General features: G+C 37.1%; 1 protein-coding gene across 3 annotated transcripts in view; it reads right to left on the reverse strand.

Moving 5' to 3' along the window:
* Positions 1-354: 354 nt before the first annotated feature.
* Positions 355-25739, reverse strand: part of LOC120626226 (calcium-binding mitochondrial carrier protein Aralar1) — a 37751-nt gene continuing 12366 nt past the window's right edge. For all 3 annotated transcript variants that reach the window (XM_039893635.1, XM_039893637.1, XM_039893636.1), the window contains exons 2-15: positions 24621-24759; positions 22470-22646; positions 21387-21478; positions 20339-20533; positions 16233-16471; positions 11359-11449; positions 7150-7225; positions 6489-6697; positions 5690-5770; positions 4811-5023; positions 4300-4422; positions 2575-2677; positions 1810-1900; positions 355-542 (exon numbers count right to left, since the gene is read on the reverse strand). In XM_039893635.1, coding sequence (XP_039749569.1) covers positions 368-542; positions 1810-1900; positions 2575-2677; positions 4300-4422; positions 4811-5023; positions 5690-5770; positions 6489-6697; positions 7150-7225; positions 11359-11449; positions 16233-16471; positions 20339-20533; positions 21387-21478; positions 22470-22646; positions 24621-24759 — 2004 coding nt within the window. In that variant the 3' untranslated portion in view covers positions 355-367. The remainder of the gene's footprint in view (positions 543-1809; positions 1901-2574; positions 2678-4299; positions 4423-4810; positions 5024-5689; positions 5771-6488; positions 6698-7149; positions 7226-11358; positions 11450-16232; positions 16472-20338; positions 20534-21386; positions 21479-22469; positions 22647-24620; positions 24760-25739) is intronic.

The following is a 25739-nucleotide window of genomic DNA, read 5'->3' on the forward strand; positions in this document are numbered from 1 at the left end:
GATGATGCAGTATGAGTGGTAGCGGGATAACCTATAAAATAAAGCAGTTATACGATTTAACCCCTACCACGGTTTCTACATGAAATCGCAACGGAACGCTAAATCGCTAAGCGGTACGTCTTCGGCGGTGGAATGGTAACTAGCCACGGCCGAAGTCTTCCACTAGACCTGATCAGAGAAAATTCGGAAAAAATAAATTCCCCTGCCGGGAATCGAACCCAGGACCTCAAACTTAAAACCAAAGCGCTCACCGCTGCGCCAAGCAGGTGGTGTTTTCCAGTAATTAACCACAATTAAAAATTAATTGTAATTAAAAAGCCAAAAAATATGGTTATAAAAAAAAAAATACTTACAATTCACAATTCAACTAATTCTGTGGGTTTTGCGGCTTGGCGAAGGAGAACCTTGGCAGTGATATGCCAAACTTGGTCTCCAGGCCGGTGAGCACCGGCATGGCGACCTGGTACCCGCCGATGTGGTGAGGTTTTCTGACCGCCTCTTCTATGGGTGTTGATATTGTTTGTTCCGAACCCGCGGGTCGACTGTAAGAAAAAATCTATCTGAGTGCTTTGTAAATAATAAATAACTAAAAAATTATACTACGACAATACACACATCGCCTCTAGCCCCAACGTAAGTGTAGCTTGTGTTATGGGTACTAAGATGACTGATGAATATTTTTATGAATAATATGTACATAAATACTGAAAAACATTCATGTTAATCACGCAATTTTCCAGTTGTGGGAATCGAACCCACGGACTTAGAAAACAGGGTTGGCGCCCACTGCGCCAGTGGGCCGTCAATGCGTCAGTCGGTTTATAAATGGTGCATGCTGCTCAAATTACAGATTTATACTAAAAAGTATGGCGGAATGTTTCAAAAACTGGCGTAAGATCTCAATCGTCATCGTTGGTCTCAATCGTCTGATGACCCGGTATAGTTTGCCATTCTTTTCATTAATTTTAATATTTTATGTTTGACGATAATTATTTTACTTTAAAGAAAATTATTATATTGGTATTTTAATTTTTATTTATTTGTATTTAAATACAAGTGACATTACGTGAAATATAACATAATTTCTTTATTCATAATATAAATATAGGCATAGCGTAGGCATCGATGTAAGTACATGAATACATTTGGTTATGAGGATAAATATTTCACAGAAATTCACCTCAAATATACCAAGCGCCACCTCTTAGAATACTCATAAACTAATACGGGCCGCGAGTGGACTATGTCATATTTTTTGTTATTAGAAAAATACGGCATAACCATGCTAGAACGGCTAAACGAAAATACCCACGGAAAAGTCTTTTTTTGATTGTTGTATTCAGTTAAATCGTTCTGTCATGTCGGCAATACAAGGTTACCTAGTTAGGCCTTTTAGTCAAAAGTCGGTGCCATTTTGATAGATATAAAACGCTATTTTCTTAGTGCTTCTTTGGTTCAAAATTGAATAACATTGGTGCCATTATGTTTGTCCAAGCAATGGGTTGATATGATAAATCCAAAGGGATATCAGAATTCCCTCACGGATCTCGAACATTCTAATAATAATAAAATCTTTTATTTGGGATAAAAACAACACATAGGAATTAACATATAAGGTACGAGTTACACAAAAAAAAAAAAAGTTATCATTAACAAAATAAACTTTTAAAAAAAATAAAAGAAAGGATCTTAAAATTAGGTTACAAAATAAATATGCTAAAACAAACAAATATAGTTCCCTGTCGGCAGTGACATATCTGTGGTGTTGTTCTAGAGACTGTTACGTTATGATTAAAATAATGTACTCACGATCCTCCAAAATCGACGTAGAATAGACGCTGTAGGATTTCGTATGTAACAAGAGTAACGGCGAACTGTGGCGACGAACGGAACACACGGGCTGTAAAAATTCAAAATTCAAAATTCATTTATTCAAAGTGAGGTTTCGATATCAAGTTCGGAAAAACGCCAAAAATAAAAAGGGGTTAAAATGTTTGTTTCTTTTTTGTCAGCTAACGAGCTAGTAACGCGAAACTGAAGTAACAATGAGCGGATAGCTCGGAGAAAAGATGGACGTTGTGTTCCCAAAGTGCTGGAATGACCCCGCACCGGTGAACGCAGCGTTGGTCCAGCGGACTGTTTCGGAACTCTCTACAAAAGACTAACTATGTCCAGCAGTGGACGTCGATCGGTTGAAGGGACGATGACGATGATGAACTAACTTGATGCCCGCCAACCTGAACTGGAGCTGGAGATCGAAGAACGGAGTTCAAAATTTATAAATTGAAAATAGGGTGTCGCGTCATTTGCCGTGATGGCACATGGGTCGATTTCACTGCGGTCCATAAAAAATCTGACGCGCAACGTTTATCTCTGGGGACTTACTACGAATATTATTGACGTTTGGTTATAGAATTATAATATTGTGTTTAAAGCGGTGTTAGTGAGGCGGTGGTAGAAATCCCCAGGTCCGGTTAGCGAGTTTACGAGTTTACGAGTTACGGAGTCCACAATACGTACTTTAAAAAACACTTGTTATGTTTAATCATAATGGATAAAAATCATGATTTGTACCTATAGCACCCTTCCAGAATGCTCTGGCACCTTCCTCCGCGTAGATCTTTCTCGTCGCGTCTATTACTCCGTTATAAGTCGTTTGTCCGGATCGGGCCACTACCTGTAATTTAATTACAAGAATATAAATAAAAAAATATATATATATATATAATTGCGTAAGCATCGATATATCCATATGAATACATATGGTTACGAGGATAAATATTTCACACTAATTCACCCCACATATAAATAAGCGCCACCTATTAGAATACTCATGAACTACGTCCATCTACGTACTCATGTCCGGGAGTGAACTATGTCGTATTTCTTGTTATCGGGAAAAAACAGCATGACCATATTAGAACGGCTATACTGAAATACCCACGGACAGGTCTTCGTCTCACAAACCGGAGAAAAAAAGAAAAAAAAAAAAAACAGGTCTTCGCTCGCTCGCTTGTAGTATTCAGTTAAATCGTTCTGTCACGTCGGCAATACAAGGTTACATAGTTAGGCTTTAAAGTCAAAATTTGGTGCCATTTCGTCTGTCCCATTCTCAATGTAATAAGTCTATGTGTGTAGTACCTATGATAGATATAAAACGTTTCTCCTAGTACCTCTTTGGTTCAATTGGATAACATTTCGCTAAGAAATATTCCTGAGGGGGGTGAAAGTTTGTGTCAACTTTATACAACTCTCACCCCCGTTGGTCCACACCAAGTTAGCTCTTGACTGCAATCTCACCAGCTGGTAAGTGATAATGCAGTATTTGATGGTAACGGACTAACTGTTAGGGGAATAAATAAATAAATAAATAAATAAATAAATATACTACGACAATACACACATCGCCATCTAGCCCCGAAGTAAGCGTAGCTTGTGTTATGGGTACTGAGATAGCTGATGAATATTTTTTTATGAATATAATACACATAAATACTTATAATATACAGATGAACACCCAGACACTGAAAAACATTCATGTTCATCACACAAACACTCTCCAGTTGTGGGAATCGAACCCACGGCCTGAATGGCAGTTATATTTAACTCATACCCCCAATCGGTTTCTATGCAACATCGCATCGGAACGCTTTATGGCTTAGCGGCACGTCTTTGTCGGTAGGGTGGCAACTAGCCACGGCCAAAGCCTCCCACAAGATTAGACAAGACAATATCGAGATATTATAAATTTCCGCTGTCGGGGATAGAAACCGGGACCATCCACTTAAGACCTCACCGCTGTGCCAGGGGGTGGTCAAAAGTCTCGGTTATGATTATTAGGTAGTCGATGAAGAAATTAATATATAACATTATATATTTTAAGTATATTATTTTATAACAAATTATCAAATGAAATCTTTGAGATGCCTCTCAATAAGTTCAAAGTTTATATAAAACGTAAGCTTACAGAAAAATCATATTATAATATTAAGGATTACTTGAACGATAAAAAAGGTTGGGTGTGAATTGCTCTAGCTTCATAGCTTAATATAAATAAACTGTGAGATGGTGATAACAAAAAAAAAATACCAGATAAAAGTTTGTTGTGGGCTCTTCTTAGACCAGGGCGCGTTTGGAACCCTCGTAGCTTTAGGTTTAAGTTGGCGTACGAAGTTATCACCATCCCCATACAATTATGTAAACATTTATGTATGAACGCTTCATAAGTGCCTGTGATAGGCCTACATGAATAAAGAAATTTTGAATTTGAATTTGAAATATGTCCCTTAGTCTACTTACTTGTAGCCTAGTTTTGATGACGTCAGCGGGTGTGACTAATGAAGCCGCCGGGACGCCGGCGATAGCTCCAGCAGCTAACAGTGTCAACGGGTGATTATATCCATTTTCGTCCGCGAACTTCGCCTAAAAACATAAACTAAAATTAAGTTTTAACTTGTTTGTGTTTTGTTGACTAAGATTTAATATAACATAGAGCATGGGTTTTTCTTGTTAAAAAACCAGGGCTATCTAAAACAGACAGATCGGTAAGATATTCGAAATTATATATATATTTATTATATATTATCGATATATTCGAAATTGGTATGCTTTGATTTTTACATTAAGTCTTTTCTGTCCAACTTAAGCGTATCGGCTATTGCAGTTCGTTAAATGGTGCCAGCAGCGTCTATATTCGAACCAGCTTTTAACAGTCACTCACTCGTTCTGTTTATATTGGAAATATGGCTTCTTTATATTGGAAAACTAGCGCGCGGAAATCAAAGGAATATAAGTAATTTAGACAACATACCTTAACATGAGCATACGCAGGGAAATAAATAGCGCTGAATGGTACATCTCTCAATAGGCAGGCCCTCGCGCCTTTGTATAGGCCGAAAAGTCCTAAGTCCTTGACTACCGACCAGGCGCGAACCTTGCTAGCGGCCGCGATTTCGCCCGCCACTTGTAGTCGGATTTTCACTATTTCTAGGGGATTTGTGAATACTACTTGAGATGCGCCAGCCTGTTGAAAAGAGATATAGATAAAAAATACATTAGCGCTAATATTATAGCACTTCAATAATTGGTGCCCATTCGACGCAGATTTTCATGTTTATCAATTTATAAGTAGTACGTCAATATTGCCAAGAAATTCATCGCTTACTTTACAGAGTTATTAGTAAAATAAAAGACAAATTGTCCATTTAACAGAGCTGAATAAGCAGTATCATAGTTTTTGTCAAGAGATGTTTGTAAAGAGGTTCTAGCCTAGAGGTGAGTCCTTCGGCTACATTTCGGGGGCGCACACGCACCTCTGTTTTTATGTGCGTTGTTTTAAACAAGTAAAACATCGCGAGGAAACCTACATGCCTGAGAGTTCTCCGTAATGTTCTCAAAAGCGTGTGAAGCCCTCCAATACGTACTGGGTCAGCGTGGTGGACCATTTCATAAACCCTTCTCACTATTGGAGTAGACCCATGCCCTGTAGTGGGCCAGTAATGGGTTGATATAATGAATACACAAATAGCATGACGGAAATAGTGTATGTCAAAACAAAATAAATAAAGCATGCCACTTTTTATTACTTCACTAAAGTATAATTACTGTTGAAACTGTTGAAGGTTTGATTGCGACCAACAGGCATGTCAATTTAAAAAATTTACATCAGGTTTAATAAACTTCTACTCACACATGCGCCAGCAATAATTTCTGCGTGCAGGGCAATATTTCCATTCTTGTCCATAAACTTATCGCGAACTAAATCGTTCATCTGTAATTTAACACGGTATTTTATTAATATATAAAATGGATTAAATAAAACGTTAATAAATATGCCCAAATCCATCCAGCGACTTGGGCTAAGATCGCCGGCAATCCATCACCGCAAAAAATCTGTTAGCTCCCAACAGTTTACGTATAAATTCTCCATGCAATAACCTCTTACTAACGAGCCAGACGGTTTTTTACATCAATGGCAAGGTTAGTCTTTTCTCTAGTTTGAACTGACTATATCTTGGGGGCTGGTCTTCTGCAGCAGACAAATAAGGACGACCTTTAATCTGATTACTTCAAAATTCAAAACCATCAATCAATCTTGAGACTGGTCTGGCCGTTCTTCTGCAGCAGACGGATAAGGATGACTTTGAAACAGACTACTTGAATATTCAAGGACGTAGACCAATCTTGAGACTTGTCTTTAACAGCAGACCGTTACGTACGACCTTAAAGCGGACTACTTGAATATTCAAGGACATAGACCAATCTCGAGACTTGTCTTTAACAGCAGACCGTTACGTACGACCTTGAAGCGGACTTCTTGAATATTCAAGGACATAAATCAATTTTGGGGCTATAGTTGCATATTCAAGGATCAATCTTGGGGCTGGTCTGGATGGTCTTTTACAGAAAACAAATACGAACGACCATGAAGCATACTACTTGATTTAAGGTCATCCTTTGTAAAAACCTTATTATTTCATTTTACTTACAGTCAACTTGATGGCTTTCTCTGGCGCTACACCGATCAATTGTGGGACCAGTCCTCTGTAAAGACCGAACATGCCTTCGTGCCGGATGACCTTCTTGAAGCAGTCCCATGAGTTCCGATACGCCACTTCACCGATAAAGGAGCCAGTTCTCTGATTTTGCATTCGAGTCTTCACCAGATCTATCGGGTACACCGCCGATGCTCCCACAGCTAAAATCGAATATTTCAAGAATTAAAAATTGTAATGAAATAAAGGGAAAAATCTTCGTTATCCGCAGCGTCCTCTGTGCTAGTACAATCATCTACTGCGATCACCAACCCGATCAAAGGGAGATGCGTTTAGAGGATTAAATTAAAAATTTAAAAATTAAAAAAATTAACAATATTTATTTCGTTTCGTACAGCAAAATAATACATTGAAATTGGGGTCATCCTAGTAAGTTACTAAATTAAAACGTATTGGCACAAATCATCACCCTTATCTGACTGGTGGTCATATGTCTCTCATACAAGATCTGTTTCAAAGCTGATTGGTACACTTTAGATATAACTGATGCCGATGGCTTGAGGGAACTCCAAAGGTTAGGGCTTTCTATGCAACGCTACGGCTACTCTATACAGGCTATAGAGGAAATCTAACAATAACTTTTAAGAATACTTGCCACCAGCTATAGAACCAAGGGTGAACCTATATGTGCTCTCGAGGATTTGAATGAAAACACCTCTCTCTTCAGGGCTCTGAAACAAACGTAACCGTATATTCATCTAATTTCTCTAATTTTTTAGGGATATTAGTTAATGAGATGCTTTCAAGCGCTTGAGGAAAATCGTGTCTGTTGGCAGCATCCAAATGCATTATGGATTAGAACTAGAACTACAAAACGGATCAAGTATATCAAATAAAGTTGTATAATGATGTCATAGCCAAGGCTTTCACAGCTCTTGCTCTTAGGGTCAGTCGGGGATGTGCTGTGTATATTTTGAGCTCTCAATTATCAGGGAAATCACGGATTCATAGTTTTTGCAGTTTGTACCCGGAGAGAAACAATTATTTGTGTATACACGAAAACAGTTGAATAAGACTTTTGAAGAATCATGCTGTTATCTCTTTAAGAGATGGTCCGTATAGCGTTTGGACATAAGAAATACATTTCAATTTTTTTTTCGTTAGTACGGCTGCATTAAGCTCGGAGGACTTTGGAGTCCTAAGGTTGTATAGAGCGGCGATTCCGCAGCGGAAAGCGTTGCATAGCAAAATGCACTAGATGGATTATAAGAGAACCGTTGGACAAGACCGCCGAATTTAGAAATTCCCAGAAAACACCAATATCCAGCAGTGTAACGATGGATACAGCGTGCTATTTATACAAGGTTCGCGTCAAAACAAATTTGGCGTACTCCGGAGGAAAACTGAAGTTTCCGCTACTAATAAATGTGAACGACTTTATAATAATTTACTTAAGGGCACTGAGACTGATATATCTGAGCCGGCCATTATTGTGAGCACACGTTGAGCTTACTTACGCAAGCGATTGATTTGTATCCCCTTATTGACCTATTTTTCCCATCCAATTCGATGGGATTTGCCAATACATCTAAAGAAAAACAATCACTATACGATCGTTCTAAAATTTATGGCGGTTTGTTCACTTCGGAAAGGCAAATCGTCTATTTCTACGGACTCTAAAATCAGTGCGGAAAGCAGATTTTATCATAAAGAAGCAGCAAAAAACTCAGAGGTTGTAGTTTTAAATATAAACGTTGTTAAATTTAGATGGATCGGTCATAATTCAATCTTGTTTTACATTAAAGCGGAGATACGACCTCGAAGCTCTAGATAACGGAGAACGAGTAGTAGCGTTCTCTGTGCTGCTACAACTACCGTTTATCATTTAGCGATCACCAACCAGTCCGCGTAGCGTGGTGATTATGGGTTGGGAGAGGCCTTTAACTTAAAATCTTACATTACAATTAATATTTAGTTAGTTATGTTTTAGTTTCACTTTACTTTAGTCAAGCAGTGGACTGTTAGACTGATATAGATGATAGACTGATAAATATATATTAGTTATATATAAGGCTATATAGATATGTATTAGTTATATTTAACCATAAAACATCAACTTATTAAATATGTTAAAAAAATGGTTAAAATTTATAGATTGGTAGCACTAAAATTACCCTAGAAAAACCCACTCTACAAAAGATTTCTATACTGACATGGAAAAGTTTTATTTATGTGTTTGGCAATATCTAAATGATTGTAAATGGTTTGAGCAAAACTTGCCACTAAATTATCTATTGGGGTATAACAAAATGAGTATTAATGTCGTTGAGTTTATATTATTAGAATTGATAAAAATAACAAAGCTTATGTAAGAATAATTAAATTTGATCAAAGTAAACGAATGGTGAGCGAGACGTTGGCTTTTATTATCCACTTAAACTCTTTGTTTTAGTTACAATTATAACGTTAGTATTAACGGGACACGGTTAGTATTCTCATTATCGTCTTACATCAGCACCCCTAAAATCCATCACATGTTAAGTAGTATACATGTGTTCATTTTACTACAGTAGTGATAACAAAATAGAAATAATTTTAAAATACCTTATGTACTAATCCGAATATTTTATTGCTTAGCTAAATAAAATTGTACCGTCGCCGCGCCGCCTTGCTCGCGTTTTTTTGTTTCTTAATACATCAAACAATAAATTACAGGCATTGGGTAATGGACGCCATTGTAAGACGATAAAAATTTAGCCTTAAACACTTAGGTACATAAACCGATTAAACATCCGAATATTTTTAGATGACCAACTCGCTCCTCTTAGAAGAAACTATATAGCTCATACAAATGAAAAGTTCAAAGAAAAAATAGCCAAGACATCACTGTGAAAAGAAAGAACATAGAAACCATATAGAAACTTCATAAACTCCAATGTTACTCACCAGGATGCGTTCCAAAAAGTTTCCTAATCGAAAAGGCTCTTTTATCATATTTACCTCCTCCTTTAAATAAGCGTTGAAAGAAAGAGAGAAACAAACAGCGATAAGTTAGTGATGTTTCCCAAAAAAAAAACCCCTAACTATTAAACTGATAAATTAAGTTGTCGAATACGTTTATGAACATTGTACGTATTTAGTTGGACAGGACATCGCAATTGGACTGATGTCAAGTAAAATCCGAGGTTTATAACTCTAGGCAATTTTCTATAAGATAATTCCACCCTATGTTATTTTATAAGTTTTTTTACGTGTCTTTTTATTTTTTGGTATAATAAGAGTTTTATTATCGGGTACGTGAAGATGTAGCCTACGATGGTTCTATCTAACCTGTTGGTGCTATATTAGTTATACTAAGCCCAACTCCTAATTGGACGAAGAGTAGACAATTACTGCAATGCACATTTGTTAGATAATATTTTTTAAAGGTAGAAGGCGCTGATGGTTTAATCGTATTTTTTCAATACTTATTATTCAAAGTTTTGTTTAGAATTTCTAATGACCCGATGCTGTGATGGTATTTGACCTGCTAAAAATATGCTACTTCACATTTTTTACTATTTTTATTTGACTGTATAATTTATTTTGCAGGTTTGTGAATGAACTGTGTGTATAATATAAAAACGTGATTTAAAATAAATGATGAGTATATTTCACGTCTATATATCTCGCTAGATGACAAAGAAAATATCCCATAACCTCATGAATTGTGAAAAATAGTAATAATTTTATTCATTTGGAATTAGGTCGCCTAGAGTCGCTTTTGAGGTATTAACAGAGGTGTGGGACGATGGTAGCATGTAATCGAGATATACCTCGACGCACTTCATATTTAATAAATTGGATAGAAACCTTTCAACTTTCGTAGTTTTGCTTCAGCGTAAAGATTTAAGTTATGCTAGAAGGATTTTGACGCCTTAAGTTAATTGTAATAAGTTAATACTTAAATTAATCCAAAGTCTTCAGATAATAGATTGAATTAAATATTGCTAACTTTATCCACCGAGAAGTACGTACATCCATCAACTTTCTATTAACTGCACTTTACAAGATAACGTCTTACTGAGACTAAGATCTATAGAACGTACTCAGTCGCGTGCAATTCAGACTTTTTGCTTTATGCCTAGCCTGGTCAAAAACTCAGTTTGTGCCATTAAACGTATTTTGGAATTTGCTGACTTTACATAGTGTTAAAACGAGAAGGACACATAACTGTGTACGGGACAAAACTGTTTTTTTAAGTCAAGGTTAAAGACACACTCATACACACTTTAGATCTCAATCTCAGGTGCCTTAGTAAAAGATTTGAAGCCTCGCAACCGTGGAGTCATTTTCGAGTATCGAGACACAATAACGTCAAAATACAATGGACCTAATGATACTGATTTTAGGGTCGCAAATTTTTTGATTCTACATTACCAAAATTCCGCAAAAACGGTGCCCAAAAAACTGTGGACGAATTTGAGCTTTAAAAAAGGTTCATTAGGTTCATTTTACTCTGACGTCACTGTGTTTCGAATCTTATACGTGCAGTAATTTACTAAATTTTTGGCCGCCTTCATATGAACTTTCATACATAGTGTGTCAATATTTCATCAATTATCTATAAGAAAATATTGACACACTACAACACCAAGGTTTACTGGAAATGCGCTCTGATGGCTTTATCCGTACATACATAAAACTTCTATAAAATTAAAATACTTAGTATATATATTTAATTTTTTTTGTATACGTATAACGTTCGAATTAAAACTAGAACGAGTAAATCGCACGCGGTTCTTGAAAGCATTCGCAGGTTCCGTGTTAAAGTAAGGCAGATGTATGTGAGCAGTAGTGTGCAGGAAAGAGATAGAACACTCACCGAAACTGCCTTAATCTCAGCGACTCTTCGTGTAACGTGTTTGAAGTACTGTTCGGGTGTTATCGAGTTGAGATCGTTGTATATAATTCGACTGCAAACAAAAAAAAATCAATAAAAAAACAAAAAATTAAAACAAGAGGTAACATGTAAGGGAATAATAAACTTGCATACCGAGGACCGTTAACTGGGAGTTATATAAAATTATTTCGTCCGAAATATCTTAATATAAATATAAGGTTTCGGACAGAGAAATCAGAGTTACTGCAGCAGCTCATTGCAAAGCGATAAGACCGCCTTTGCGCATTATATATATATATGTGTATATACTTTTTTGTTTTTGTTATTTCTTGTTTTCACTTTTAATTTGTGCAATAAAGACTTTATCTATCTAAATATCTCATTGGTGGGGGCTTTTGTATTTAACTTATGTAGGTGCATGCATTTGGGGACATTAATCGATGGAACTTCATAGATGTACACGTTTAAGGTACTTCTATTGACTTACTCGTGAAAAACCGGTTAAGTACGAATCGGACTCTCGCACTAATGGTTCCGTAAAATTATCTACAAAAACGGCAAGAACGGGAGCCCCAATGCAGACATGATTTCAGTAATTATTTTTATAGCGAAAATTTTTTTTTTCAATAGCAAGCAGCAAAAGAATTACATCATCTGTGAAAATTTCAACGGTGTGACTATCGCGGTTCTCGAGATACAGCCTTGTGACAGACGGATGGACAGCGGAGTCTTACTAAAAAAGTCGCTTTAAGCACCTTGGGAACGGAAGTCTAAAATATAATTTAGAAAGTAGATTTCAAACTGCGTTATTTGGGGGTCAGTGGCAAAAGGCGGGACATAGTTCGAACGATCGATGGTCGTTGGGCTAAACACAGCGTTGGCGCCCTATCAGGTAGAAGTGACAGGAAGCTATACAAAGGTTGCACAGACTGTTAAAGTGGGAAATTCGTATGTTATGGATGTTTATCTTCCCCCTCAGTTTTATCCACTTTAGGCGCACGGGTGTACACAAAATTCAAATAATATTATGCTTATTAAATGGGGTAAACTCCTTTTTCCGATTGCTGTGCTTTGCCAGGTGGAAAACTAAATTGTCTTTTGTCAGTGGATATATATCCCCCGATTATATATAATATATTGCTTTATAAGAAAAGAAGAAATATATATTGACTTTATATATTGTATCGGGGATAAAACTTTGTTCTCCTATATATGCTAGCCGTCCAAAAGTAGAGAAGTTTATCGGTCGACTTGCCGACTAAAACCCGCTCTTTAAAGCTGCATATTACGTCATGAAACTTGGTATTAGTTTTTAAAAGATAGGGTATATTGGTATTCAAGGCTTGTCTTACGCAACGCTATAAATTATTAGTATTATAACTCTTTATTTGTAAACCTGAATCAAGTTAATGATACAGATGTGAAAACATAGTCATCAAGTATAGGATAAAAACATACGCATAAAGAAAGAAGCAGAAGATTAAAAAAAAAAAAAAGAGTAGAACAGACTGCTGCACGGCTAGCATGGGCAAGAGACAATTATCTCCCTGGGGAAAGGGTAAAAAGTTATCCTCTCCCACAGCTTTATCAACTCTCAGAGCATTGGCGCACAAGTGGAAATAATATCCAAATAATATATTTGTAATAATAAACGGGCGTAAACTTCTCCATGTTCCCGTTGCTTAGCAGGTGGGCACGTTAATTATAGCTCCTGTCAGGGGTAATAATCAGGGTATATAATTTTTATCTTCTGCCTGTGCTAGCCCTGCCGGTGGTATATACGCAAACAAACATACGAATAACTACATACTAATACATAAATTGATACAAAATCAAAAATAAATTAGAAATATTTGAACATACTTAAACAAATAATATTGAAAATCGTCTGCAGTGAGAAATACCGCGTTTCTACTTAACCGCATTTTTAATTATAGCTAGTGATTTTGACAGCCGCATGTTCATTGGCAGTGCATACCATAATTCAATGACTTGTACGGTAAAATAATCCTTAATAATTCGGTCTTGTGAATGGGTGAACGTGTGACACGATCTTATATCGGATTGCTCTCCAAGAAGAGATTATCGTAGGGGTCACTCAAGATAAATACAACTCCATGGCATTCTTTGGTAGAGTATTCCAGCATATTATAGTTTGTCTAATTTGCTGACGAAAGTTATCGATAAGGCGTCGGACGATAATAATTTACCGTTAATAGATTACGCGATAAGGTATCATCAGTTCGATACTACGCTGCAATTAACTGTTACAACGTTCTATGAGCCCTATTGCATGGTGTTTAGGTTGAATTTGGCTCGCACTATCGCAGCCTAGGTAATTAAATAAATAAATAAATAATAAATATACTACGACAATACAATAAATTGGGGATAAATTTCTCCTATTACATGTTACCATGCTTTAGCAGTTGGGCACGTTAATTATATCCCCTGTCAGGGGATATGATCGGGGGATATAATATTTCTAGCTAGCCCTGCAGGGTTGAAGAAGTGAATATAATATCTCATAAGTATCAGTAAGTCAATATCTCATAAGTAATAACTAAATATAGGTGTAGGAGTATGGAAATAAAAATACGTTTTTGCTTAAGAATGTTACGATAAGATTTCGGTGCCTAATCTTTACCGCGTAATAGATAACGCGACAAAATTATCGATACCGCGATACTACGAAACATTTTACAGTTACAACTCCTTAGCAGACTTAGGCGCTTCGCAAACGTAGACATTAAGTTGTCTGTCTATGACAAGCAAGGATTTAACCCATAAAAAGGGCAAGATCACAGAATTAAGAGCATACAGAAACCGCGTGCACTACAATATTGAAGCATTACAAACCACTCCACTTTAGTAGTGTTTCCCAATCAGGCGGTTAGTCAATTAATTACGTTTAGCAGTTGGCAGTGATTATTATACCTATAATGTTCTAAACGTTTACAATGGGGAAAACGGGAAAAAGTTTGTGAGCTAGCAACATTCCGCGGGTGTGAAGTGAGACATGCGCGGGGCGTTTTCACTGTTTTTTTGCATGCAATAATGGCAGAATTGAGAACATACAGAACCATTCGTTCTGTATGTTCTCAATTCTGAGGGTAACATGTGTTATGCGTTTGACGCTCGGTGTAATGAGTGTCTGTCACCATTTATCCGAAAGAATTATGTAATTAAATTTATGTATGCCACCGATTCACTTCCAAAAAGGTTTTTTTAATATGTTTTGGGACTATAGAAGTCTTTCGCTGAAAATGTGTTACTATTTTGTTACTTACGTTACCACTTTTATAAAAGGAACAAAAATAATTTGTTATTAATTTCTTACTTATTTTACCACTTAGTACAAGGATATTGACGGCCAATTGGCGCAGTGGGCAGCGACCCTGCTTTCTGAGTCAAGGGCCGGGGGTTCGATTCCACAGCTGGAAAATGTTTGTGTGATGAACAGGAATGTTTTTCAGTGTCTGTGTGTTTATATGTATTTTATAAGTATTTATGTATATTATTCATAAAAAATATTCATCAGTCATCTTAGCGCCCATAACACAGGCTACGCTTACTTTGGGGCTAGATGGCGATGTGTGTATTGTCGTAGTATATTTATTTATTTATATTTTACGTTTGTATGACACCTTAAATTATTGTTTATCGTATTGTTAATGACCTACAGATTAGTTCACGGTTATATGATGTTTTTTGGTATCTATTGTTCACACGACGTTAAAATTACGCTCGTCATCCAGCGAGGATGGAGTTGTTGCACTCCGCGCAAATGATGTTTCAGATCACGTCATCATTTGCGTGGAGTGCAAGAACTTCTCCTAGACGATTTCCTGCGTAATAATAAATGGAGCGCAGAGTGCAAGAACTCATACTTTGCTAGGTGACGAACGTAATTTTTTCAAAACAAAAAAAACATCTAACCCTTAACTAATCTGTCATGCTCATCATTTATGTGAAGTACAGGAATTTCTACAAGACCTTATTCCTACTATAGTACAGCAGTAGTGAATTATCTCTCCCGTTCGTCTGATGGATAATATCGCACAGCGTGAATAGTATGCCCACTTAGAAACCGTGACCTGACCCATCATTTCCGTAAAGTACAGGAACTGCTACATTATATTAGTGCTAATATACTACAGTCATCAACCGATAGACGTCTACTGCTAGACCTAGGTATTTGGTGGGGAGTTCAAAATTCCACGGTTCTGTGCCGCTTAGATCCAGCGGCTACCTGCGACGCGCTTTATGTCGTCTGTCAACCTCGTTGGGGGTCGACCAACGCTGCGCTTACTAGGGCTGACATTCCAGCACCTTGGGATCCCAACGTCCATCCTTTCTCCGAACTATATGCCCGGCCCATTGCCACTTCAGCTTCGCGACTCGTTGAGCTATGTCGGTAACTACTGGTTCTTCTACAAATCTCCACATTTCTGATTTGATCGCGTCGAGATATTCCGAGCATAGCTCTCTCCGTCGTCCGCTGAGTGACTCTGAGCCTTCTTATGAGGCCCATAGTTAGGGACCATGTTTCTGAACCATAGGTTACTACTGGCAACACGCACTGTTCGAAGACTTTAGTCTTCAGGCACTGACGGATTTTTGACGAAAAGATGTCACGAAGTCCGAACGCTGCCCATCCGAGTTGGATTCGGCGGTTCACCTCCTTCTCGAAATAATAATTACAGTACAGTAGTACTAAATAATCTCACCTGTTCTTGTGGCGGATCACACAGACAGTTAACAGAAGCGTGATTTGATTCACCATTTGCGCAAAGTGCAGGTACTTCTACACGACCTTATTGCTAGTATAGAACAGTAAAAGTAAATCATCTCACCCGTTCGTTTGATGGATCATGTCGCACAGCGTGAACAGTATGTCCACTTCCAGCGGTGTGACCTGACTCATCATTTGCGCGGAGTGCAAGAACTCCTCCTTCGTGACCTCTTGCGTCCGATGCCCGTTGGTCGCGTTGAGGTACACTCGCTTGATCAGCTCCATGTTGTTGAGGAGTGAAGTGAACGCCATGTAGTATGGGAAACTGATTTTTCGCTCGCCTTGAGGGAACCCTGAAGCCTGGAAGGAGATAATAAACCATTTCACTGAAGATTCTTTAATGTCAACAAACAGATCACTATTTTAGGTTAGGTTTCATAAGTGCAATGCGGAACATAAAACTGAAAGAGATGTCAGTCAAAAATATGTCCATGCTAAAATTGTAAATGCAAAAGCCCGTTTGTTTGTTTTGCTACTATGCTAAAACAAACGGTTAAAAACGCGAACGAAACTCGCAGGCGACAGTTTTTAACACTGAAGATCAATTTAAATCAAGGTCCAAAAACAGAATTATCAGTTTGTAGTAAATTTTCTTTCGACATTACATCTTTCGATAATTATTATTCTTTAAACTTCACTTTTGTACCCGGGCCTTGTGGTGTTTTAGTTTAGTAGTTTTTGTGAGAGAATTAATCCAAAACGATAGATGGAAGGCAAAAGTGCATCATATCTTTCATCTTTTAAAAATCGTATTATTTAAATAAATAAAAATATACTACGACTGTAAACACATCGCCATCTAGCCCCAAAGTTAGCGTAGCTTGTGTTATGGGTTCTAAGATGACTTAAGATGATTTTTATGAATAATCTACATAAATACTTATAACATACATATAAACACCGAGACACTAAAAAACATTTATGTTCAACACACAAACATTTTACAGTTGTGGGAATCGAACTCAAGGCCTACGACTCAGAAAATACGGCTATCAGCCGTCTATTTTACTAAAACCTGATAGCCTAGACACATGCTCCCTATTTGGGAAAAATTCGAGTTCGAACTCCGATTCGCACCTCTAACTTAAATATCACTTGCATTAACGGTGAAGAACAACATCGAGAAGAAAACTACATGTTAAACAATTCTCCATATTATTGTCAAGTGTGAGTGAAGTCTACCAATCCACACTTGGCCAGCACGGTGGACTTGGGCCTTAAATATTTTTCCATTCTTAGAGGATACCCATGCCCTGTAGTGGGCCGGTGATGATGAAATCTACGTCATAACATATTAATTATATGGGTTTTGCAAGAACTTCGTTTTTTCACAATTTCGTCAGCTTATGTGTCGTAAACAAGTATTTTTAAATAAAACAATTTAATAATTGATAACAAGAACGGAATCTAGTTTCGTAATACCGCATGATCGCAACAAACGGGTTCAAAACGAATTATAAGTTTTACGTTGATATTGTTACCTTTTTTTTTTATAACTTTATTAGTTTAAAAAAAAAAAAGGTTTAATTTTCGTATCTATTTATTTATATAGCCACCCTTGCCGACTTTTAGATCTACCTATTATATACACTATTGCCTTGAACGTACTCCAGTTATACAACATGTGAATGAAAACCGAAATATTATACACAGGCTTTAGAAGTACATTATTTACTCTCTCTGAGACTTATCTGTGAAACCGAAACGCTAATAGTTTTTGATTAAATCCACTGCCATAGTTTTTACTGAAAGAAATAAGATACAGCCCTAACATCACATGCAAAATTTAAATCAAGTGACTTCTGTCACTTTATTAGGTACGCAACGCGAAGCGTAGGTACTATGCGCGCGTCGGGCTTTTATCTTCAATAGGGTTGTCATAAGTAAACAATGTTTTGAATTAGTTTGTATGGAAAAATAAATATTCTTCTTTTGATTTTATATTTTTACAGGACACTATTCAACACTATTTCCTAATTCGGTTACACTTGTATAAGAAGAAGTTTTAGACATTGTCTAATTTTTTTCTATAATTCAAGTAAAAATGTAAAAAATAGCTAAAAATCATTTTTAAAAACACAAAAATTGGTCAGCGTGGTCATCTTATTAATAGTACACTACGGTACACGATGCACAATAACGTTGGCCAAGGCCGTGGGTTCGATTCCCACTACTGGGAAATGTTTTTGTGATAAGCATGAATGTTTTTCAGTGTCTGGGGGTTTATATATGACGTGTGTGTTGAAAATGCATAAAAATATTCAACAGGCATCTTAGTACCCATAACACAAGCTACGCTTACTTTGGGGCTAGATGGCGATGTGTGTATTGTCGTAGTATATTTATTTATATATTATACCAAAGCACATAATGTTATAATTTAGGTGGCTAAAAATACATCTTTTATTTAGACTTTTTAGTAGCTAATGCGGGAAAATACGCAACCGCTAACCTTGTGACCCAGTAACCTAAGCGGTTCTTATCCGTAACGTAGATAAAATATAGTCCCAGAGAGTTCATATCAACTAAATTAATACGAAGCTAAGGCCAATTTTGTCATTTCTTAATTGGCCATGGTGATGTAAAAGGCTTTTGCTTGGCAACTAACCATGCTACCGTTACGTGACTGAGCGTTCCGGAACGACGCCTCGTGAAAACTACGACTATGGGTTTGATAAACTGCTATAAACCCACTAATTAGGCTAACAAAGAAATAATAACGTCTACCAATTTTCTTGTCTAAAATCATACAAATAGGACGCGAAAATGATAGACATAAGTACATTATCTTACTTGCTAACAGGTTAGCACGCTTATGTCTTAGACTCCATCGTCACTTACAATCGTAGAGTTCAATTATAGTCTTTGAATAGAAACAGAAAACTAATAATGTCAGAAGCAGTCGACTTTATAATGCGATAAACTTCTCGAATACCGATTAAATTCCTTCAGAATTGTACAGTTAGATAGCTCGCTTTTAAAATTGCGTGTTATGATTCGAAAAGTCGTTAAGATTTACTACTGAATAAAATGAATTGAAAGTAAGTACCTATTAAAAAAAAATGCGATTTAAATTTTTCAGAGCTGTTTATGAATTCAAACATTTATCAGCATTATGTATCCATTGCCGGCCTTCTACGGTCATTGGTCTCCTTTCAGAGTAAGGAGGGTTTAGGCCGTTATCAACTACGCTGGTCACGTGTGGATTGGTCTACATTACACGCCTTTGAGAGCATTTTGGAGAACTAACTCTCAAACATGCAGATAATTTCAGATACAAGTTATTTTTAATCGCTTAAAATGCTCAAAAGTCATACAACTCCTATGGAGACACTTATATTTAAATTTACTTCTTTAACCGTTAAAGAAAGTAATTACTTGCTTAAATTGTCATAACTCCGTTAAGAATTTGGTTAAAGGATAATCACTCCGATCCTTACGTTAGGCTATCATCGGTTTATTAAATTAATCCAATTTTTATAGGGAATTGCAATCCGAAGTTAACAAAGCGATGAGAAAAATCTGAAAGTAAGACATACAAATTGTAAATGAAACTATGTACCTACTGTCTCTGAGATTTATCTGAAAATCCTAATAGTTTTTGAGTATACCAGTGCCATAGTTTTTACTGAAAGAAATCAGAAACAGCGCTAACATCACATGCAAAATTAAAATCATGTGACTCCTGCCACTTTATTAGGTACGCGTCCGTAGTTATTATGCGCGTGTCGGTCTTTTACCTTCAATAGGGTTGTCATAAGTAAACACTTAAAATGTTTTGAATTCTTTGGTATGAAATATTCTTTTTTTTTTTTTTATGAATATTTTTTTGTGATTTCTTATGAAATATACTAATGCAACCTTCAAATTTATTTCGTTTACACGTTGTATATTAAGATTGCATTTGATGAAGATTTTATTAAACAATAAATTTGAAAAAAAGATTGTGTACACACATTTGTATCATTATTTCAATAATAAAAATGGATGTTAAAGTTTGTTGTGGCTGCAACGCCAGAAATATTTTATCAAATAAATTTTTAATTCATTTTAATATTTTTTTTTATACATTTCCTTCAAATCACAGTATCACTAGCACACACTCTACCTCAAACTCACACGGTTTTTTTGTGTCATGTCATAAACATCTGTATAAAATTCACTCACCATAATAACTTTGGTCTTCAACTCCTTGGTGAGAAGGTGGTTCTTGATACTCAGCATGATGTCCCGGAAGTCGGCCGCAGTGATAAAACCGCTGCCATCTTTATCGCATTTCTTGAACGCTTCCACGCCATACTCCTCGTGGAAGTCGTGGAGGAACTGACTGAACTCCGGGTATGTGACTAACCGTTTCTTGTCCTGCACATTTTTGAATGTTTATGTGAAAGAAAAATAAGAGCATATTCACATTGATTTAAAGCTCAAAGGAGAATGCCGGACGTAGTATGGGATTTGGTTTCACGTAGTACTTATAAGGTGCCTTCATGGAATTTATAGTTCGCCGGATTTCAGAGTTACAAGCAAATGAAGTTCGTGAATTTAGGTTATTTTTGACATATGCGATTATTGTACCTTGATTATGGTACTGTTCACAATATGTATTTTTCGTTTTGTTTTTGCGTACACAAGTGACGTAAATCTTTTGATTTTTTCGAGTAGATTAAAAAATGATGACGGAAATAATAGAACCACTAATTTATCTCATTAAAACATTTTTTAACCGTCGAAGTTAAGGTTTGGGATTTTAGAGGCTTTTCTTTAAAAATGTAAACTTAATTTTTGAATTAATTTGAATGAGGCACCAAACGAAATCTTGTTCCGGCATTCTTCTTTGTTTACACTCCTACAGTCAGCGCACTTGGGGAACAACGATATGACTAACGACATTAGGCACCGTTCAACACTGTTCGGCAGTGCGCAATGTTGTATACTGAGTCTTGACAGAAGAACAAAATACATACATATATTTTTTAATAACCTTAAATCCATACAAAAAATTAAAAATATGTAAATACAAACACAAAATACTTTGTTGTAAGAATCATTGGCAAGTTAGGTTATAAGAGTTGCTTAGTGTTAATCGATTGGTAAAAGGTATATCTAAGAATCTTATTAGGCGACGAATCTACTAGCCATACAGACAAACAGTTCTGCCATAGTTTTCAAGTTAACCTACAGCTTATAAATTTGGGGTTAATGTTTGAAATGTTACCTTTCCGAAATATAGCCGCACAAATGTGCTTTCCATATTAAACGGCAACTTTTTGTTTAGTGCCGTTTTCTGCATGACCTCAGCAAACTCGTCTGCAAAATAAACCAATTAAATAAAAGATTTAAGGCTATCATCAATCACTTTTCCCATTACACGTTAACCCTTGATTGAAATCTCAAATGTACCATATCAGTGGTCAGTGATGACAGTCTTAGATGGTAGCGGGCTAACCTGTTCGTTATGGCAGTTATATTATTAGACCCACTTTTTTTTTTATTCCACTACAGGTTAGGCCATGACTGCAATCTTACCTGGTGGTAAGTGATCTAAGATGGTAGCGGGCTAACATGTTAGGAAGTATGGTAGTCATGCCCCTAATCAGTTTCTACACGACATAGCACCGGAACTAAATCACTTAGCGGCACGTCTTTGTCGGTAGGGTGGTAACTAGTCACGGCCGAAGCCATTGCCAGACAAGTAACTTAACAAACGCGGGCAAGAACTAGTACAAAAATATGGGGTACAGAGGACATGACGGCATAAGAGAGCATCATGCCGTTTGCCGTGACGGCGTGTTCAAAAAGTTGTCTCACGTCAAAACGCTTGATGGTTCCCCTCAGCAGCGCCTAAATTTCGGTAGGTACCGCAGAGTACCAACGGTACTTCATAGTTGATGTTATCGCATCGCAAACATTCAAATTAACAGGCGATCTGTTCGAGATTTGTGTACATTTCTGTAATATCAGAATGATAAATAGCCTTATCATAACAATCAAAAATGTTATTAACAAGGCAAAGGAGATAATGGTTCTTCTGTAGACATATTTTATGAGTCAAATATGCAAATTGTTTAAAATATTTATCTATATAACAGGTACCTGGATAACAAACGTTCCCTGCATTTGCATCTTTTCTTATACGCACGGCTGGAACTTCTTATAGCGGTTTAGTGCGCGTGTTCCCTAATTCTTACAACCTGTGTATTATGAAAACATGAGTGAATAGGCATCTTCCTGGCAAGCGCGTTCCATCAGGTGAGATAGTGGTCATGCGCTAATCTATCACTAATAAATAAAAACTTACCAAAAGCTACGAGCCCATTGCCGTTCGTGTCGAAGAGCTGGAAGGCAGTTTTGTACAGCGCGTCCGGGACACAAAGCAGTCCCTCAAACGCCTGGAACTCGGAGAAGGATATGTAGCCATCTTTGTCCATGTCGACAATACCCGCGATGAGTTGCACCGATTCCTTGTTGTAGTCATCTGGAAAAATACTTCGCGTTTATTGCCATCGTCCTCAGCAATGATCTCTTGTCATAGGAGAGAGGAACCCACTCCACTTCTTCAGTGCAGGTTGTCGGGCTTAAACGATTATTAATAATAATGATGTTTTAAGTAGTAGTACAGCTTTTTGTAACAGAGTAGAAGTAGACCGAGGAAGTACCACCTAGCTTATTTCTGCCACCAAGCAACATTGCTTCCGGTTTGAAGGGCTGAAAGTTAGTGCACTTATAACCGGTGGCTTATCGTGCTCTCCGAGGTAGGTGCGGTGAACACAACCTATTTCTTAATTCCCACTTGTTATGTTATTTAAAATTTCTAGTCCGAAATCTCATTATCACATCAACCCTTTTCCGGCCCACTAAAGAGCACGGGACCCCTCCCATAATGAGAAGGGGTTAAGGCCCTAGTCCACCACGATGGTCTTTGAGAACATTATGTAGAACTCTCAGAAATGCAGGCTTCCGCGCGATATCCTCCAGCGTTGAAGCATCCAGTGATATTTCAATTATTTAAAGCGCACCTAACTTAGAAAAATTAGAGTTCGTAGGATTTGAACTCGGCCCCCGAAAGTGAAGTCGAGCTCCTGCTCTATGCGCTATCACCGCTTCAGAAACCGTCAGAAAACTCGCTTCCGAATTATTGTAGTGGCCCGACCCGAGTTTGAGGTTACTTATAATTTGTTTAAGTCTCTTTGGTCTCGTAAGTTCGACTACGGATCACTATACGATGAGTTTGATTCCCAGGTCGGTTAATCTGATCGGAGAACAGTTATGATAGTTTTTATGTCAAGAAAATTTTTGTAAGAAGTTGGCGTTGGCTAATGTACTAAATAGCAATGGAACAACAAACAGCCTCGTTGATGATGTGGTATATTACAGATCACGAGGTATCGAGCCATTTTGTAAGGTATTAAGTTTTTCTATAATTATGATAGTTCTTTGGCAAGAAAATGTTTGTAAGAAGTTGGCGCTATAAACATAGATCTGTGTTATTTATCCCAAATTCAACGAGGCTGTTTTTGATAAATTAAAGATCACATTAAGTTTTTCTATGATTGAAATTTTTAGAATCTACCATCCCTTATCTGGGTATAGGCTTTATTTAAACCTCGGTGAGAACGTTAAACCATCGGTTCTGGTCATAAAAATCTGCATCAAAGCAGCGTCAAACTTTGTGGGTTTAAGCTTAACATCCCTCTTTAGTGGACCGTTAGGCCACTTGCCGTTGAAAGCATGAAGATTATTATGAATTTATCCTAATTTTGAGAGATGCATATTGTTGAGAAGAAAATTGTTGTGCAAAGATACGAGGTGGACTGTATTTAAAATTGATATTGTCCACCGAGAACCGCTCTGCGGGCGGGGTTCTCGGTGGACAGAAGTGGACTTCGAACATTATTGTTCGTCAACTCGTTCGCCGCAAAACCAGTACTAAGAGTATTGGATTAAAAAATTATTCATTGTAAAGTCAACATCTCCTGAGGATGCTCCGGTTTCGGAGCGAAACGTGCGTAGAGCGTATATTGCCGAAGATCTGTTTGGTGTGGAGTATAAGGATTGAAGAAATTATAAATTACACCACACAGATTCTCCTGCTTTTCGCGGAGTATAGGAAATTAAGCTTAATAGGTTATCAAATCCGCACGCGGGTAGAAATCCGAATAACGGGAAAATGTCCCTAATGGTACGAGATTACTACCTACGCTCGCATTCGTAAAGTCGATTTCAAGTAAACAAACGCTGGCACATCAGCGTAAAATATAACTTATCATCGTTGCATTAAAGCTCAAATTCGTCCACAAATCTACAGTAAGTTAGTTCTCTTTGTAAAAAGTTTATCAAAAATAAATCTGTCAATTTTGCTTTGAAGGTATAATATTTCGATACACAAAAGCGTTTCCGCATTAGCGAGCTTGAAAATCTGAAACTAACATTTCATATAGACACATCTTACCTTCACCAAACAATCCGAGGAACTTGCGGACGAAATCTTCGGAACTGATATGTTTTTCGCCATTTTTCTCTAAAGTCGCATACTTGAGGAAAATCTCATAAAGGCGGTCGGTGTCGGCCCGTTTTAAATAACCAGCCCCCTGCAACAAAAAATTCAAAGTTAATACCTTTGTTCGGATGGACAGTAGCTGTAGGAGAATTAAACGGTCTTAAGTTTTAGCAACGACACCAACGAAGAGTATTCGATATATTAATATTGTTACTAAATATAAATATCTTACTATTTAACTAATAACCGCACTTCACGGTTCATACCATCATACTAATTGGCCGAGCATCCGTTAACGGGACCGGACTACGAGGCCAATCCAATTGCAGCGAAGAGTGCGACAGGGAGATATTATCTCCCCAAAGCTGTTTGTATAACTACCGGTAGAAGTCCAAAAGTTTATGACGTTAACATTTTTAGCCCTACGCGTCATAAAACGTCCATTTCCAGCTTATAATTGCAGCAACGTAATATGACGATTATACAACGTGTAAATGAAAACCTAAATAATACTTCACAGACTTTAGAGGTACATTATGTACTGTCTCTGAGACTTATCTGTAAAATCGAAACCCTAATAGTTTTTGAGTAAACCTCTGCCATAGTTTTTACTGTAAGAAATCAGATACAGCCAGTCACATTATTAGGTACCTACGCGTTGCGTAGCGTAGGTACAATGCGCGTGTCGGCATTTTATCTTCAATAGGGTTGCCATAAGTAAACAGTTACAATGTTTTGAATTCGTTTGTATGGAATAATAAATATGCTTCCTTTTATTTGATACTTTTAAACAGTGATTCCTTATGAAATATACTTATGTATCCTTAAATATTACTTCGTAATTCTGTCACACGTTGTAGGGTCTTTTCGCCTTTTCGCGTCCGACGCCCAATTCGCGTCCAAACGACGGTACACTGTTTTACAACAGTGAAAAATAACAATACCGACACACCAATCTAAACAAGAGCGCTTCTATTGATGTTCGGACCTATGACAGGTACTCACACACAAACAAAAGATCTGTGCGTGCAACCCAAATTTAATGAAAAATAAACTAATCTTGCGTGTGCA

Source organism: Pararge aegeria, chromosome 9 (genome assembly GCF_905163445.1).
Source record: "Pararge aegeria chromosome 9, ilParAegt1.1, whole genome shotgun sequence".
NCBI lineage: Eukaryota > Metazoa > Arthropoda > Insecta > Lepidoptera > Nymphalidae > Pararge > Pararge aegeria.